The 19793-nt window shown below is 40.1% G+C and overlaps 1 protein-coding gene across 2 annotated transcripts; it reads right to left on the reverse strand.

The window, feature by feature from the left end:
• Positions 1–2121: 2121 nt before the first annotated feature.
• On the reverse strand, positions 2122–19171 carry CRK (CRK proto-oncogene, adaptor protein). 2 transcript variants are annotated; one of them, XM_068656409.1, is made up of 3 exons: positions 18810–19171; positions 11230–11598; positions 2122–5499 (listed from the first exon to the last, which is right to left on the reverse strand). In XM_068656409.1, the coding sequence occupies exons 1-3, from the start codon at positions 19051–19053 to the stop codon at positions 5492–5494; spliced, it is 621 nt and encodes a 206-aa protein (XP_068512510.1). In that variant the 5' UTR covers positions 19054–19171; the 3' UTR covers positions 2122–5491. The 2 variants fall into 2 exon arrangements, with proteins under 2 accessions (XP_068512510.1, XP_068512509.1); XM_068656408.1 differs by having other exon boundaries at positions 11060–11598; positions 18810–19170.
• Positions 19172–19793: the final 622 nt, after the last annotated feature.

Genomic DNA, 19793 nt, shown 5'->3' on the forward strand with positions numbered 1-19793 from the left:
TCCAGGGGGTGTTCTCAAGCGAAGTATCGCCCCCGAGGTATTTATCTGGGGCAAGGCACGATAATCTCACGGTTTAAAGAGGTGAGAAGAATGCTGAATGTTTCAGAAGTTCCTCACGGTGTCTTGCTGAAATATTTGGAACATAGGCTTAAATAATTGAGATGGCGCCTCAATTTCCCGAATCAAAATGGTTTGAAGAAACTAAAAGGGCTAGCATAAATGTAATCTTCAAAGATTTGCTCAGGATGGATGTGGACAAAGTCTCATCTCTCTCTTTTTCCAGCATCTCCTAGGCTCAGCCTTATCGAGGTGTGGGAGCACACAAAGGCCTTTGCAGCTTCTGAAGGCAGCAGACTGAGCAGTCCCTGGCACCTCTGGGATGTTGTTGAGTATCTTCATATTTACTGTTTTATATTGTGGGTTCCTTGTGTGACTATACACACTTAAAGCATCATTTTAAAAAGTGGTTCATTTTTTCCTGATTCATTTTAACAAGCTATTTCAGGTAGCGAACATGAGTTCCAGGATGCGTAAAATTAACATTTTGTGGTTTTCTCACAGATACATCTAAAAATATAGGAATGTTTTTTATGTCACTGTGTGCCTAACTAAATAATTGATGATCTATTTCCACTGGACATTTTAGACCCCAACTCTTACTCAGATCTCAGGATAATCTAACCAGAATTCCATACAAGAAAAAACAAAGACATTAGCACGTCTGAGCTAGTGAAAATCAGGTGTGAAGTCCAGAAAAAAAATATATTTTCAAGAGGAAATATGATCAGAAAATGCAGATTTTATTGAAATTGGGAACCATTATATACCTTTATCTGTGAATTGTTCATACATACACAGTACAGTTACCAAGGATTTTGGTAGGCTTCCAAAAGATCCCAGAAGTAATACAGGAAATCACTGTATATTTGTTTAACATTGCAAGACTTGCAAATCACCTCTGTGTTTCATAAATCTTAACCAATCTTTATTAGATTTGCCTCGAATTGAGAACTTTTCCTTGATCCTCATGTTCAGCAGGCACTCACAGTTGTAGAGTGCTCAAGGCTATAAACAAACCAGGCTACTACATGTATAAGCATACTTATTGGCCAGAAGTGAGGTGCATGCTTCCTACCTTTGTTAAACTGCAGCATATTGTCTAAATAGCTCAAATATTTTTGTATGCAGTTGTTAGGGGTGGCATTACATGTTTGGAAATTGGTCAGGTATTTGGTGAAGCGTGAGGAGTATACAGCCTAATTCAGGGAAATACTCAAAGCAGAATTTCCTGATGCAATCCTTGCCTTGTTCTTTGCACTCTCAGCATTTGCATAAATTGATTGAACCACTCCTGCAACAGCAAATCACCACTGCAAGGATGAGCAATAGCTCTCTGCATTAGTCCTGCATGGTTTGTAAATACCAGTATCAGGAGAATGTGCCCGTCAGGGAATTGTGGAGAGGTGTATAGGACCTCTTCAGGATAGCTGTAGTGAGCTTTTAAATTATCTTGGGTAATCTAATTTAGAGGTAATCTTGCTTGTGGCTCCACTGCAGACAAGTTAGATGAGCCAGGAGTAAAACTGAGCATAATAATTCTGGCTGTGATTTTTTTTTTCCCATCTGAGGCAGTCTTCATAGTGTGGAGGCATGACAAGAAAACAGTACAGCTAAACGCAAAGTTACTCATTTAACACATCCCACTTGAGGATTCCACTAGACAACATTGGCCAAAAAAGTTATCTGTCAGAGCCAGGCAATGGAGTATTAATCAACTCAAATATGAGGAGCTACAATTGTAATGTAGTGACCAAGAAAACAAATGCTTTCCTTGAACTTCCTGGCAAGAGAAAATACTCCTTCTCCCCTTCGCCTCAAGAAAATCATCTGTTTATAGAAAGTCACCCTGTTTCAAAGAAGGCCACAATATTTTACTGGTTGATAACTTATTTTAGTTACCTTGGATCATCTTTCTTCTACAGGTGACCTTCTACAGGACTTTAATTGTTTTCAGATAAGCACGGTCAATAAAATAATAAAATATGGAAATACCAGACGTTCTATTTTTATATTCCTATATGCAAATATTCCAACGCCAGTTGATTGAGAATGACACCAAGCCAAAGTTTTGGCTATACTTTTATTTACTTCACGTACTATGAACATATACATTACATGCTACAAAAAAAAAAATAAAAAAAGACTTTAACTGTCAAGAAAGTGGATAGTGTTATAATACAACGGCACATGTTCATATTTTTCTTCAAACTGGTTTGGTTAGAATCCTTCCCCAAAACCATTAACAAAAACGAAGTGTTTTAATCTTAAGATGATTAGAAATATTTGCATTATTAACAAATACAATTCAAACAGATTAACAAGATTTAACCATGTCAAATATTAGTAAAAAGGCTGGGGTTTACCAAAATGAAATATATATTAAAAAACCATAGCAGCCAGTTGTACTTTTAGTGTGATATAATGTGTAAATGCACCAGAAGAACACAGTGTAATTGAGCATTCTGCTTTCACGGTGTATTTCTAGAAATGATTATTCTAGTTCTAACACCTGCCTATGCACAATAGACCAAAACCACAGCCAAATAGAGACAAAAGATTGTGACCAACGTTCTTAGCAATGATTTTTTTTTGCACGCATTGGTAAGAAGGGAGAGAACAAATAGAAGGATAAACAAAGGCCACAAGAGGATTTAATCTACATGTTCATGAACATGTGTCCTACCCTATTTTCCTTTAAAAGAGCTTGATAAGTTGAAATGTCTATTTTGCACAAATGCAAACATTAATTTCTATCACCTATGAAACAAAATCACATTTCAGCTTAGAACTGAACAGGGGAAAACAGTTGTGTTAATGTAATTGTTGACTAAGAAAAACTGCTTGACAAGAACTTCAGATTCTAGTGCAACAGCAGCTATTAAGACTCCTCTAGTTTCTTTTTTTTTGCTCTTTCAAAGTGTACAAATATTTGCAATTTATACAGTCTTCACAAAAACACACCTACAAACTCTGCAGTGTATTTGCTAGTTGACGATTCAATTTAAGCCATATTAAAAAGGCAATATTTGCATAATAAAATTCCTTTCAGAAAAAAAGAAGTTCTTTTGGTATGTTAAAATAATTGCTGATTGGAAAGGTACAAATGTATGGGCTTTCGTTAATTGCAATTGGAAAAAAAAATACTTCAGAACAAACTGTGTTACTCTTAACAACAGAGTTCACTATGCTTCTTTTGCAAAACCTGAAGAAAAATATAAGCATATATGGGCAACTGATAAGCTCAGTATATAAATCCGTATTAAAATGCAGCTACTGAAAAATCAGTTGCAGTAAATACTAAGGTCAGAGGAAAATACAAACTAGCCTTAAATAAACCAATTTGTTACTGAACCTAGTGTTAGTTTCTGATTTTTTTTTTCCCCTCAAACTAGTTTTACTACACAGCCAGAAGTGATCTCACAATCAGAGACTGGCACATCGCCCTAACCAGAATAGGGATCCAAGCTAGAATAGTACTGCAATTCCTTTCTTACTGTTATTTTTAGGACACTGTCATAAAATGTCAGTTTTCTAATGATCTTTAGTAGTGCTGATGAGATTTGTGATGGAACAAACTATGATTAATGTACATCGGCGTTAGTCTACAGAATTATCAGGTGCCCATTACCTGAAAATTAGACTTGCTGATGAATTAGTTCTGAAGTAAAGCAACTAGTACTTAAATATAACAGAAATATTACCATTTCCAGCATGTTACACAGTTCTGAGGTAAAGTGTTACCAGTATTCTGTTTTATGGGTGGGTGACTTGCAGCAATAGCCTTTGCAGTGGGAACTAGCCCTCGCAGCATTTACAACCAATGAGACATTCTAGTGACACGCTTTGTATCAACCAAAATAACATTTGCAGTTTGATACTGTTTTAGAAAAACTGTTCTGTAGAGATTATCACTGTAGTCAGAGTTGCAAAATTTGTTTGCTTAAGTTTGGTCACTAGAGTGCTATATTTGGAAAACAATCCAGGGTACAGACAAGGGGTAGTTACTTCAGTGTTTAATTTTAGTTTACAAAACTTACTGAATCCATTCTGATTTATGTTAAAGAAAACCAGATAATTAGAAGAACAGGTTTAAAACAAACAAACAAAAAACCAACAAGCAGCGCATAATACCACCTATTCAATGCACTGATTTTCATTAAGAGTTATGAAGCCATATTTACTCTATTACACCTTTTGAGAATCAATCCAGAAGCACACAAGTATTTTCCGTTAGTTTATTAAAAATAAAATCCTCATGAATTCACTATCAAATAGTTTACAGATGGGAATTAAACCAGAAGAGTCCCCAGAGTAACTTTAAATTAGAAGTAGTATTTGGTTTGTCAGTTTATCACTTTTGACACTGATTTGTACTGTAACGTATAGGGGTATGGAATAATTCTAGAAAACTGGCCCTATGCAATCTATTTTTTTCTGAAAGCAGTGTAAATATTTTAGTATATTTAGTGAATCAAACACTGCTTTAAAGCTATGCATTAAAGTGCTATGCATGTATTTTTCAGCACTGGTGTGGATGTTTACACTTCAATAAGCCTTGTATTTGTGGATAGAGAGATTGGTGTGTTAATAGGAATTTTAAATTAAAATCAGCTGCTACGTTTGAAGCATCAACAGTACTGAAGAAATCAATCTAGTGTCCACCAACATCTAGAATTCTGAGGTTGATTTGATCTGTCATTCACCGTTAAAATGGTACGTATTTGTAAATCATAAGGCTGTCTCCAATGTGCTCTACAGAAGTCTGTACTGTGCACGGTTACTTCACCATGCAAAATACTGTATAGCCTTTCCAGGACAGAGAATTCAGGATGGAAGAAAAATGGAGAAAGCTCCAGGATAAATTTGTGGAAAAAAACCCAACAAGCTATCTACACACTGAGTTGTCTAAGGTTGATGTTCATCGCCTGAGGAAGAAGCAACATAAACAAAAGGACTGGAGAGAGCTATAAACGCTATCATAACATCTACGTTACTGCTTTCCCCAGCTGCTGCTGCTGGCAAGGTCCAGTCTGCTGTGCACATGGACATAAGCAGGCATTACAACCTATAATCATGTACTAGTTCTGCCACTTGACACACGAGTTATCTACTGTCGTACCCTGAATTACATGACCTTTGATTAAGGAATGGTGGTGTTCAGTCCCAGGGGTTTGCAGGTTATCAGAACGCTTATACAAGCGATACTGCTTTCAACATCTGTCGAAACATAGTCTTGATGGCATCTGCAATAAAAACAAGTTGAGATTGTTCCCATCTGCAAGCGCAACTGTTGAGCCACACTCAGCTGAAGTCCTCATCGGGATTCTGTTGATCCAGCAGGCGGACATGCGTGAATGGAAAGTGACCACGTTTGCCGTTACATTCTCCTTCCCACTGACCACTCACGTTAATCTTTGTGACCTTTACCAGCTCACCGACCTGCAGGATGAGAAATAAGCAAGTGTTACAATTCATAAAACCACACCAGATGAGTAACTGCTACCCCTCCCATTAGGTGTTACATCACCCAAGTGTACCAGATACACTTTTATAATGAAAATAGCTTTAGTCGTAACTATTTTTGATACACCAGCCTACCACCCCATGTTATTCACTCCTGAAGAAAATATAAAGAGGAAGCAGCAAACCTAGGCCAGGTGAGAACTACCCTCTAGCCTGCAATCCAGCACCATTCTTCCACAGCACTTTTGGGCCTTGACATCAGCTGCTATCATCATAAATGGATCTGGCCGATTTGACAAAGGCTTGCACTCTGCTTGTACTACATCAACCTGATTAAAAGAGGGATTGCAGGTGTAAAAAGTGAACACTAATCTGCAAGCTGAACTGCTCCTTAATTTTGAAATCCTGCAACTCTGAAAACATGCCTATCCATTTCTACCCCTCTGTCTAGGATTTTCTCAATGATCTTACGTCCAAGTAACACAATGTTTTTCAGAAATCCTCCCAGGTCACAGAAAGAAAATGCTTTTGAGAAGATAAACTCTATTTTCTTTTACAAATGCTGTAAACAAACTCTCAAGGCACAGCCACAAGCCTTACTGCATTTCATCCAGAAACTCACTGAATATACAGTTAGTTTGCATACATGCTCATCACTGTGTTTCCAATTCATCCAAAATTGGATCTCATTAGTCTCACTTTCCAGGCGGTGAATGAAGAATAAGGAAAACAATTTAAGATGCTACCAACCTCCATTAACTTTACAGGTTTTATTCACTTGCAATCTTTTGCCAAAATAGCTTTTAACAGTTCATAAATTCAAAACACTACATGGACATTTAATTAAGCTTCCCATAACACTAATGATTACTTATCTGGTAATGAGAGGCACGCTGGGGATTCTTGCTGTAGCTTTTTTTTTTTTTTTTTTAAAAACTTTTGTAGTAATTAGTATAGATATTTTAATGAACCATATTTTGAAGAAAATCCTCTTATGTATTTGCTTCCAGCAAAAAGGAAGCTTTACTTGACTTCTGTATGCTAGTTTTGGCTCTTTAGGAATTTAATCATGCAGTATGTATCATTTTGCTACTGCTAATAATCACTGGGGGGGTTGTACCAGTAAAAAATACTCCGTTGACCAAAACAACACGTCAGCTATAATTTAGTAAGGACAAGATTAAACACAACAACACTAGGAACAGCAACTCTTATTTCCTAACCAGAGCCATTATGAGAACACTATCCGAGATATTTTAAATTGCTTCAGATCTGGATACAGTCCATCTATGAGCCTTCAACAGCAAAGTGTATAACCTCCAACCCAGTAGGAAAGAAAAAAAGCTTGTCCTTCGGTCTCGCTGAACAGTCCAAGATACCCTGGCAGCATCAGCAATTAAAGAAAAGAATACATCCTACTGTCTTATTTTCCAAGCTAGAAGTTTACCTTTTTCTTAATATATCTCAGACAACACTACTTACAACAAAGTAACATTTAAATATTTAAAGTGTGTATACATTGCTTTAATTTTCTGTAAGACTCCCCTCCTACCTGTTTTTCGTTCTCCCCATCCTTACTGAAGTTCAAGCATTTTTATTGTGGGAGCCATTTTCAAATGTTTTTGACAGACCTAAGATCAAGATATTCTACCTGTAGGTTCACATCCAACATTACTTACACACTGCTTACTTACTGTGATGTACTAAAAGTAATATAATATGCCAATTATGCTTTACAGAATTATATGAAAACTTCAAGTAGTGTGGCACTGGCAATTCTGCCCGCACAAAGTCACAAAACATGCAGAAGTTGCACTTCATTCATCATCTGTAAGATATTTTTCTTACACTGACCATGTCTCTGCTCTCACTGAATACCTCACTCACTACGTTATCTTCATATGGTTCATCTTAGATACCTTATCACAAACTCACCTACAAAAATTGTGTTCAGCAGAGCAATGAAAATGAGTTAGAACATGGGATGCTGTTCTAATACTCCCAGAACCACCCTGGTGCTGCTTGGTTTTAAGGGACATTTAAGGATAATTGCAGCAGTAGGACACTCATTTATGAATTCTCATTACTGTAAGAAGCTACACTTGAAACTTGCATTTTAATAACTGTTAAAAGAGCAGAGACTTCTGAGTTCATATATTCCTTTTTACCAATACAGTAACTCCATTTAGCAACCTCTCTCTCTCTGATACAACCTTTCATTCACATTTTATATATGGCTATCTTTATAACTACCGAAGCAGGACTGACTTTAAGCATGAGTCATTTCACAAATGCTAGTTTCATAAAACAGCTCCATTAACTCCTTAAGGACTTACAGACCTTTTTTGATCTGCTTGGAAATTCCGTGTATTAATTCATAGTTCAAATACTCTCCTGAAGACAATACAGAGGTCTTTCAAAGCTACCTGTTATTTCAGCTGGTGGAATTTCACAAATTTTAGCCAAGAAGTGGCTATTCCCTCTGAATTCTCTTCCTTTAATGCTGACATTACTGTATTATTAGTCTATTGCACATTACCCCACCAAGCACAAAGCCCTGAGGAAAGCACTATACCCTGCTAAAAGGCCACGTTTGTCTCTGTCCCCATGAGACTTTTTAGAACTAAATATATTCCATATGCTGCTTCAAAACAAAAATGAAGCTTTATGTGAAGACTTTTGGATGCCGTGGTTTTATTCCAAGTACTCCTCTTTGGAAAGGTCAGAATGGTAGAGTTCTGCTACTGTTAGGGGGGGAAGGGGGGACAGCGCTCTCAGAGTCGTTTACCAGAGATCTTCCCTTTTTCTACCCTCTTTTAACTAATATAGACTTGACAACTCCTTCAGTAGGTCCTGTAACAAGCAAAATAAATGTAATATTCTGCTAAATCTTTTTTCCATAACATTTATTAAAACATAACTTGCTCTGATCCTCCTTCTTCAAGCTCTTCAAAACCATGTCAGTTTTAATCTAACGGTACAGATAATTTTGTTTGCAGTTTGGGCCAAAAATGTTTGATCTTAAGAATCTATTTGCTTAGGACAAACAGTGGGATCAAATCCCACCCATAAATGTTACACAATTTAAGGCTATGAGTTCTCATTTGGAGGAAAAAAAATCTAGATTTATAATTATTAAGAGGTCTGGGCAAACATGGACTGAAAAGATTTACATAATGCTTTCTACTAAGTTGTCAAAGAAAGAGATCTCTAAAAAAAACAAAGAAGAAACACCATGAAGTGAAAGGGGAAAGGGAATGTAAAAATAAAAATTAAATTAAAAAAAAGAACAAAACAGAAAGAAGACAAGAAACAATACTTTGTTAGACAGGATGAAGAAAAACTTGGGAAAAATGAAGCGCACATTTTTCCTGTATGGACGTTTAAAGCAGTTCAGTAACACTGTTATTTGAATAATTAAGGGTGCAAAGAAGCTAGGAAGGCCAGTTAGAAGCAGTGATAAATGCCTCAAGTTTCCCAATATTAAACACAGAATAAAGAACCACCATTATTACTGCATTTCTTAATCGCGGAGCTGTAGCAGGACAGGTATACATCATCCTAACCAGGAGATTCAACCTGGCAACGAGCAAGTATTTCAATAATGTTACAAGGCCTGGGAAGACCGTTGTTCTAACAGAAGGGTAGAAAGGCGCTATAAATCTTTCTTACAACCTCACACAGATGGGCAGAGCCCACAAACTTCTCAATTCCCCCCTCCCAAAGACTTTTGCTATCTAGCGCATTAGCTGGAGCTAGTAGAGCACAGCAGTGCAAATTAGTTCAGGACAGAGACGTTCTCCAGGAAAGACCTTCCGAAGTGCAGCATGCTTGACAGACACGTGACTTTCAGTGAAGAGGATCAGACTAACAGAAAATCAGCTGCAGCACTCACGAGCTGTTCTTTATAAGGAATCTTGCTTTGCTTTCCCTCAAAGTTGCTTACAACAGCCTAGCCTACTAGGATTTTCTCACTCTCCCTGTTTTACTCCGTGCTACCAAAGTGTGATTTGGGTAGTGTGGTGGGGTACTGCTTTCAATGAAATTAAACGTGAAGTTAAGCTTAAGGGAATACTGGTAGCACAGCGGGGTCAATTAAAGCTTAAAAACAAAATCTAGAAAGAAAACCAAAAGTTTTTGTGTTTTTTTTTAACCACAACATAATCTCCAATGTCTCCAAGAACATTCAGATATATTTTGAGCCAGAGGTGGCTGGGTAAAGGTGGTCAGAGAAAGAGGCAAGGAGACAACATTTTAGACATCATAAAAGTTGGAAGGTTAAAATCTTTGCATTATTTCCCCAAAATCTGATGAGTTGGCATCAATTTCTATACATATTTCTCAGCCCCAAAATTTCCATTCTGTATCCTGTCTCTCTCAATTCAGAAGTGTAATAAAACACATCCTAACTCAATATATTTTACCTACGTGGGGAAAAACTTCACACCTCCCAAGTTATCTATCGGTTCTGTAGAATTTGCCAATTCTGTACTAAAGAAGTATATATATGATTGCTGCACTGATGAAGTACTGAAGTGCATTTTGTGCTAAGCAAGATTAAACAAAGTATTTAGGAGTGAAAAGGAGATGCTCTGACTCAGCACAGAAACTGTTTTTTCCCAAGTACTTAAAATGTTATATAAACAGGAAGTCAATTAGGTATCAGGAAATTCCAGAGCCTTTAGCTCAAAGAAAGCCTAGATTAAAGGATCCAATTTACATATCATCCTAAGGCAAAGGTCTGCCACTTAGAATACCTTGGTCTCAATTTCCTCAAATGTAACTTCAGGGATAACTATTTGATGTGTAGAGATAGAGCACTGTTCTCCTTTTTAAGAGGAAAAAAAAAAAAACAAAACAGAAGGGGCATGTACAAGTATTTGATCATATCAAGAAGTGAATCAACCCTAGGCAAACTCACTGCTTTATTACAAATCGTACTACATCAATCACTGCTTTACAGGACACTTCCCTATTGAGCTGTAATATATGTTCCTGCTTCAAAAGCAAAAAAAAAAAATGAAGCAATCTGCTTGAGTTCAGGATATAAAAATGAAACCCTGAGTGTGATCATCGTTGTCTCAGTCTGCATAATTTTCAAGTGACTATCAATGCTTCCACTGATTGCTTTTCAACTGCTGACAGAATGAAAGAAAACTCAGCACACCTTTTGAAGACCAAGCAAGCAACATTGAACACAGATTCCAACACACAACTTTATGGACAGCTTCCTCACCCTCCTCCCCAAAATAAAAACTTCAGAAGTGAAAACATGGATGGGGAAACACTTATGACAGAAATGTTTGACAAAAGACACAATTTTGGTTCAGTAACCTAAACATGATGCAATCGTCAAACTCTAGTCAATAAGTGACTCGAGTCACTTATTTCCAAAAAAAAAGTTTATCCATAACTCATGATGCAAAAACAGCATTACAATGCTTTTTCCCTTTCTTATTCCTACAGATCTACAATGCGCTTGAAAGGGAAATCCCTTGAACAGATCTCTTCTTGCTAAGTTTTGCCCATTATGTACCTCCAAAGCCAAGGCTGTCTTGTCGTAGGCATTAGGGACTCGCTTCTGGATAACCCGGGCATAAATAGGGCCATTCTGAAGGTTAGGGAGCGGAGTGTTGATGCTGGGCTGGGCATAGGGCCCTGGCTCCGGCCCACCCAGTGGTTGTGGGTGGGAACTATCCTGGTTACCTCCAATCAGAGTAGATACTGAAGCAGAGGAAGGTCTATACTTCTCGACGTAAGGAACAGGTATCATTCCCCTCTTCCCGTCGCAGTCTTCTGCATTCCACCACTGCTCTTCAGGTTTATCCCGGATTTTCAGTATGTCTCCTTTCTTAAATGGAAGATCTTCTTCATCATTTCCATTAAAGTCAAAGAGAGCTCGCACATACTCAGCTTCCTCCTGTCTGAGGATAACGCCGCTATTCTGCCTGGGTCGGGGGGGGATTGGTTCTATCAAGGTTGTAGTGTCCAAATAGTGTATTTTGTAGAATTCCAGTAAAAGTGGCAAAGAATCAAACTCCTGGTCACCTATTCGAAATCTGGTGGGATTCAACCCTGAAAGAGGAAAGCAAAATATCAACAAAGAGAGCATTACAACTGTAAATTAAGCACCTGAGAAGACTAATATATTTACAAATAAAAAATGTGATGTTGCATTAGGCCAATTTTCTACCAACACACATTACATTCAGCTCTTTCATGCACTTCTGATTAAAGGCAGCACTATATTGTTTGTGAGGATGGAGTTTTAGTTTAAACGATTTTGTCAGTAACAGAAAAATCAGGTAACAAATTATTGGGCACTGCCAAACTTCCTGAATTACAATAGAAGTATCTTGTATCCACCAGTGTTACGTGGACCCAACAGATAAATTTCAAGTTTGTTTGTTTGTTTCAAAAGTTATTTCAAAAGGACAATATTGCAATAACAGTCATTTACCTGTGGTAACATATCTTGGGTTAAAGGGATGGACACTACAGGAAACTACTTCGCTCAGCAACACAAAAATGCATGTTTTCATAATAGGCATAATTCATTCTTTTAATTTCAATTCTTGTAGTTTCCTTGCCATATTTGTCAGATGGAGTCCAAGCTATAAATTTGAACCTCAAATACATTAAAATGTAAAATATACATACAATGTTCATATTCAAGACATTAGAAATACCATTTCCATTTTCCATTTGTGTGCTGCACTTTATTATTTTTTTTAATTTTTATGTTCTTCAAGCTCAGCTGGTGAAAAACACATGTGTGATGTTCTATTTCCACCATGCACTATTTTATCAGTTATGGGAAGAACTGGGGAAGGCTGGGGGATGGTAGTGGAGAGGAAAAGATTTATGCTTTAATGAGTAACTCTTTTAGCAAGAAAGAGATGCTTACTTTGCAAGTCTGTTTCTCTGCAGGGAATATCTAATAGTTCTGAGACTTAGCTCTCGAGTACAAAGCTAGCAGAATTTTTTAGGCTGTCACTGATCCAAAACCCCCCTTTCAAAGTAGCACTGTCAGCACGGAAAGCTAACATTACAAGAAGGTCTTTCAAGAAAGCAAAAAGGGGTTCTAATAGAAAAAAGGGATGATTCAATAAGATCAACACAGACAAACACCCAATAAATAAGTTCTGAAGTTCCTGAAGGAACACAAATGTCAGTGAAGCTTTTTACAGAAAATTCAAAGAAGCAGAACAAACTCATTGCAAAACGCACATCTGCACTCATTAACAGGCCTGAAAGACTTTCAGAAGGTATCAGCACAACTGCAGCGAACCAAAAAACAAAAGCAATACCATCAAAAATTACCAAAAACAACCCACAAAACAAACTGGCTTTACCAAAAGGTAAGAGAACTAATGTAAACATCAGTATGAAGCATGAACCTGACGTGGAAAGTGAGAGTAAGATTCTACCTCATTCTCTCAAAGCTTAAGGCTGAAAAGAAGCAAAACCCCCTCAACTTTTGTTGATGAGATGTAACTTACAGCTCTAGACTTAGCAAGAACTCTACAACTTCATCTCAGAGGCAGCTCTTAGCTCAGTGGTCTCACAGGAGATTACTTCTGGCTGGACAAGCACCATCCCTACACCACTTTAAAACAGCTTCAGTTCACTGCAGAAGCATAAGACACCATCTGGGAATGTTGCACTGCCACTGGAGGTGGAAAACCATGCTTTGCAACAAGTGTTACAGACATCAAATTTCAGACTACCCTGGTGACAGAAACACAAGCATGCATTTGCTGCTATTTCACATGTGAACCTTTAAGGATCAGGCTTACACAGATGTTTATGCCAAAAGAAAAAGCCACAGAAACTTTAAGAGGACCAGGACAGCAAAGACCTTTGAAGTCACATGGAGAAGCCAATCTCCAATGTCCAAAAGGGCCTGGAAAAAGTATTTGGTAGGTAAGTTCACTGACATGGAACTAACTTTACATGACTAAGGAATATGAAACACTGTTTTACCTTTGCAAAGCCTGCTGCAAACTGATTCAGTCAGAAGACCGAGATCTGTCTCCAGCAAAATAAGTGTATGCAGAAAAATCTGTGTACAAACCATTGGAATTGAGCAGTTCAAAAGTAACATTCACCAGCTGTGTCAGCACCAAAATCATCAGCAGAATGAACAAAGTTTTGGGGGTCTTAAAAAGGAAAAAAAAAAAAAATCACTCTTGCCCTCTTGAAATCATGCATGACAGCCTGAATCAGCTGCTAAATGTACCTGAATAAAACCAAAGTTGGACTCCTAAGAGGAAAGTCCACTGAAGCCTTATGTATGAGGGAGTGACTGAAATCAGTGTACTGTATCCTGGAAAAGAGCGTTCCAAAACATATTTTGCACAATTGAGGAGTGAGAGAACACAGCTCCTTCAACTGCATTCTAAGATCAGAAAGATAACAATAATCCTTGAAAGGACAAAGAGATAAGCAGCAAAAAGGAGCCACATTATTTCCCTAAGAGAACACTCCCAAAACACCACACGTAGTTCTGATATTTTGGTTTTAAAAACAGAAGGCATCCACAGAAAAAATCAGAGGTCTGGAAAACAAGGCTATTGCAACAAGAAATCCGTGAGCTCACTTCAAATTGCCAGAGAATAAAGACAGCAACCTGGTCATGGCTTGGACATTTTTAATTTCTTCTAAATTCAGCATAAAACAACTAAGTAGTTGAAAGTCGCAGTTAGAGAAGCACAGGTTGGAAATAAAATACAACTACACCTTACCAAGCAAGCGATAAATTCCTCATCAGTTTAAGACTTTTTACGTCTACTCTTGTTCAGCAAGAAGTTAAAGAGCTGAACAATGTTCAGTTACGTAGCAGGGAAATAATTCTATGCACCACGAGCTTCAAGGTCCTGTCATTCCCTGGAATAACAAAATTTAAAGACCAATAGATTTTAGGCTCAGAGGAATTCTTCAGCTTCTCATTTGGACTGCAACATGCCCCATACCTGTATGCCAATCTAATAATTAAGGTGAGATCTACCACAAGGAAGTGGAAGTTACAGCAACAAGGCATTTATATATTTTATTTTTTTAAGTAGAGCTGTTTTTTTTTTTCACAATCTTGGAATACTTTTCTTGGAGGCACAAGTTCTAGCAGCATGTTGTCCACGTCTTCTGGGGGCTCTCAGGAAGAGGAGAATGCATGTAAAGGTAAGCCTAGCTACTAGAGGAACTTTAGTCACTTCCTACCAAAGCTGGGCAACAAGTACTAGAAATTCTCTTCCTTTCTCCCCAGCTCTGTATGACTGAAGGGAAGATAGCTGCTCAGTTTGCACCTCCAGCAGCAGAACTGCTCAGCTCCCTAAGATGACCAAGATAGTTCTTGGAAGAGCTAGTGAACCCTCTGCTCTCAAGAGGGCGTGGAAAGTGTGAAAACCCAAAGTAGTTCATAATTAAAGTTTCAGATCCAGACCCTGACAGTTCTCTATGATGCATGTGTCTTCCTGACCAAACACTTTAATATTGGGGTTGGCCTTGTGCCCACATCGGAAATATGGTTTATAAGTTTTCTAAATAAAATACCTAATACTCTACTTCTCGAGAGTGTGGGCAGGTGGCATAGCCACAGAGCAGCTTCTCACTTCATCAGATGTCAGAGGTTTTACATTTCTCTCTACACTCCAATTGTGTTCGTGCCACTAGGCAATTCTCCGTTGATCCTTAAGCTCTGGTAAACTTTCTTTGGAAGACCTCACAGGAATAGAAGTTTTTTCATTTTCATTTCTAGACCTCCTCCATAAGCCCCTGTGCACCATCTTCAAAAGTATGCTTTGGGCGAGAAAGGCTGTTCTTAGTGTTCAGGGTGCTGAGATACAAGGCTCAAAGTAAGACATCACAGCGATATAAGCCAGCTACACCCGAGCACACACAAACTCACCTTGAAGCCCGTGCATTTCCCCCACCCTCATACGGACACCTTTTTCCCTTAGTCTTAAGCACCTCTCTCCTCATGCCTCAGTAAAACAAACAAGTACCCATGAATGCTCTAGAATAACAGTAAAACCTCATTCATCGACTGCTGAGAAGAGCTCTACGCGTCTCAGAAGAAAATTCTCACAGAAGATCCTTATTGCCATTTCTGCAGACAATCAGAGGATGAGAGAAAAGTAAATGCCTAATGCCTACGCTTTCCAAGCTTCCAGTAGTTTGTATTTTAGGACCTCAATACCAAAAAAACAAACAGGTGTCCAAGTTAAACCACGTTGCTCACCCGTATCTAAAGCCATCTCATCATATAAAGAGCAGAGTATGGGTATCATTATACGATTACAGCCTGAATTTTTAAAAATCATAATGGAGGTGATTTAGAATCACAAGAAGCATGTTCTTAAAATGCACACACTGTAGAAGGTGGTGTTTTTGATAAGCATGTCATACTTTCCTACTTCAGAGTAAAAATTTATAACTCTAAAGCTTATGGTTTTAAGGTTTCTGTCTTCATCACATCGCACTTTCAGTAGGAAGCCAGTCTGTCTTTACATATTTTAGGCATCTTCTTTTAAATTGTATCATACGTTTTTACCCTGGACTTGTATGTCAACTTATAAACACATGATGTGTTTGAATGTTTTCTCTATTGTCCATGGCCATGCTAATGCCTGCACAAAGTACTTTGTCTAGTTTGGGACTTCTGTAGCCTGTGATGCTTGATTACAAATGATACCCTAATTCCAATGCAATTACTAATCTTCATCTCTACTGGAAACAGATTGTTTTTATTCCTTTACCTCAATGATTTACCCCGTTTCTTTTAATGGGCTACTTTTCAGTAAGATGTAGTTATTTTGGGAAGTTCTGTTGAATTCTTTCTTCCTTATTCTGAAACATTTCCTGGAAGAAGTTAGGAACTACAGCACATCAGGCAAAAGGCAAATTTACCCAAAAGTTAGCTTTAGAAAAAAAAAAAAAACTTCAGAAATTGAAGAAATGATCCAATTTTTGTGACAGTATGGCTTTTTATATTAGGAAAGCCCAAGCTCCTCAGCGCATTCATATTGTATAGAAGCTAGGTTCCCAGTATCATCTGCACACAGCAGCGTTCCAGCAGTCATGAATCACACAGGCTTACTGAAGCTAACAAGAAAATCACCTTAAAAAAGTAGACAGTACAGGTAATTAACATAGTGAAGTTGTTCTTCCTGATGTTTCAACTTGACCACAATAAATAAGAAGCATGATGATTTGCAAACATTTACCTCATTTTACTGCATTACTTTTCCTATTCAAACATGAAATCATCTTTCACCCTCTACCAATGATTCCATCTCCCTTCCCCTGGTGAACATTCCCCTCCCCAGTTTTTCTGAAAGAAACTTACACTTTCCATGTAATTTAATACATATGCACCCGCCTTCTTTCTTTCATTTAAGTGTGAAAAGAAAACAGCATCAGCACAAAGGCATCTATTTAAAACCACTAACATTTCAGCATAGGATTATCTGTGGTGCAGGGGTGAAGCACCACCTATTTTCATAACATCCAGGGGAAAAAAAAACACACCCTACCAAAAATAATTAAACTTTTTAACATAGATTAAGCCTACTGTGCCAGCAGCCTACGCAGCTACAATAGCAGCTAGTCTGCTAAAGCAGATAAATATTTAAAACAGAAGATAACTACCTAAGGGGCATTAAGTGATTTATAAAAAGAACACCAAAACCTCAAAATGTTTTAATGCTCACTGCGTAATCCAGCCCACAGAATGCCACAAAACATTACTGAGCTTAAGAGCGTAGCACAACGAAAAAGTTAGAGTGGCTATTTACCAAGGTGGCATCACAGTAACACAGGCATTCAATAACATGGAAAACATTGTCTTTCCAGAGAAAACAACTGCCAAGTAAAGTAACTGGCACACACACTTCAGGGTTGTTCACCTCTAGGGATTCCACTACTAACAATCCTGGCAGCTTAATCTGCTCTATACAACAGCAGTCATGCATTTCCAGCATCAACCTTCATAAACCTATGAAAATAAACCTTTGTCTTGACCAACGTGAATGGTTTCTTAATGGTCGTGAATGGAGGAATCTAACAAGTCTTGTGGCAAACCATTTAGCTCCCCATTTCATTTCCAGCTGAATCCGCCACCTTTAAATGCTATCTCGTGGAGCTTTTTATGACTCGAGTACACTCTGCAGCTGTGGTATGTTCCTGGATAAATACTATGACTTCAGGCTTTCCCCAGTTTGCCAATTTTACATGTTGCCCCAAGAAATAGAGATCACTGCATAATGGTGCAAATCTACTGGCAACAGGTTTGTTTTTTTATTCAGATTATCCCCTTCCTAGTCAACTAGGGTCTGTGCAGAGACTGTGAAATCCTTTATGTAGCAAATACCCTCGAATCCTCCCAACACAGAAAGTGACCGTACCTACACACAACCTTCAAAACTTTGCAGTGATTTCTTTCTGAGCTGCTAGGAATATGCCCACATCATCTTACGAGCATTAACATGCACGCCTGAGTGGTTCTACTACCAATTTCAGTAATGACTCAAGCAAGGATATTGCTGCCTTTTAACTAAATCTTCTCACTTGCACATCTAAGGATTACGCACTGCTGGGAGCCCTTGTTAATTTAGTTATGCTTGTACTTTCAGAAATGCTGCTTCCCATGATAACAGTTTTCCTTTTAACTGTCAGTATTTTCTTCTCCACAAGCATTAATTTGGATGCATTATTGATTATTGATGATGTTGAGTCAATGAGAAATAACATCACATCTTCCCTTTCAACACACGGTGTGCGTGGGAGCACCCAAAACTTCACATCTAGTTTACAGGAATAATTGCTTTTACATTCCTGAGGAGTTCCTAACACTTAAATTACCTCCCCCTAACGCTCTGGTTTGTGACCTGAAGTTTAACCTTACTGCCTGTCCTCTAACACAAAACCATTTTGGCAGAACCCAGCCTTTCAGATGACATTTCCACACTTCCATCTCCGAGCTGAGGTGACACCCCCCGTGCAGTAACTAAACTTGACTAAAACAAAAGTCCATGTGGAGCACCACAACTCTGGGGTCGGGAGAACCAACGCTCACCCCAGCGCACGTTTAACCCCACAAACCGACTCCCTCAGCGGCTGCTGCCCACAAACTCCTGCCTCAACACCCCCAGCACCACCACACGACACAATTCCTCACAGAAACCCCCAGAAGCAGCCCGGGAGGAGGCACCGAGCTGGGCCCGGCCTCCCTTCCCCCGGGGGGAAGCTGAGGGGGGCACGGCCGGCCCCGTGAGGGGATCACTCACCCGGGGCCCCAGGGCCCTCGCCGCCGGCTCGCCGGCCTCCCGCCGGCCCCAGGCTGTTGACGATGTAGTGCGAGACTCGGGAGCTCTCGGACACCGACAGCACGAAGTCCCCCGGGATGGTGCCGGAGTCGCGCACCAGGAAGGTGCCGTGGCGCTGCCCCTGAAGCAACGACACCGCCTCGGCCCGGCTCAGCCGCCCCCAATACCAACTCGCCCGGTCCTCGGCGTCGAACTGCCCGGCCATGGGGGCCGCCCTCGCTGCTGTTCCTGCTGCCGCCGCCCCCCCCCCCCCCCCAAGGCCTGGCCCGGCCCGGCCCGGCCCCGCCGTGCCCCCCGCTCCGCGCCCAGCCCCGCCACCCAAAATGGCGGTCCCGGCCCTGACCTCACCTACCGGACGTGACGGCGCCAGGGGGGACGCGGGGAAGGAGGCGCGTCATCTGCGCGCGCGGCCGTGGGGAGGGGGGGAGAGGGAGTGAGGGGGGGGCGGGTGAGGGGCGCTGAGGAGAAGGGGGGGCTTGGGAGGGGCTGAGAGGGGCTTAAAGGGGCTTGAGGGAGGCTGAAGAGGGGCTGAAACGGGCTTGAGAGGCTCTGAGGGGGGGCTGAGGAGAACAGGGGGCTTGAGGGGGGCTGAAGAGGGCTGAGGGGGGGCTGAAGAGGGCTGAGGTGGGGCTGAAGAGGGCTGAGGTGGGGCTGAAGAGGGCTGAGGTGGGGCTGAGAGGGCTGAGGGGGGGCTGAGAGGGCTGAGGGGGGGCTGAGAGGGCTGAGGGGGGGCTGAGAGGGCTGAGGGGGGGCTGAGAGGCTCTGTGGAGAACAGGGGGCTTAAGCTGAGTGGGGCTGACAGGGACTGAGGAGGGCTGATGAGGGTTGAAGGGAGTGGGGGCTTTAGGAGGGCTGAGAGGGGCTGAGGAGGGCTGAGAGGCTCTGAGGAGAACAGGGGGCTTAAGCTGAGGGGGGCTGACAGGGACTGATGAGGGTTGAAGGGAG

This window comes from Anas acuta, chromosome 19 (assembly GCF_963932015.1).
Source record: "Anas acuta chromosome 19, bAnaAcu1.1, whole genome shotgun sequence".
Lineage (NCBI taxonomy): Eukaryota > Metazoa > Chordata > Aves > Anseriformes > Anatidae > Anas > Anas acuta.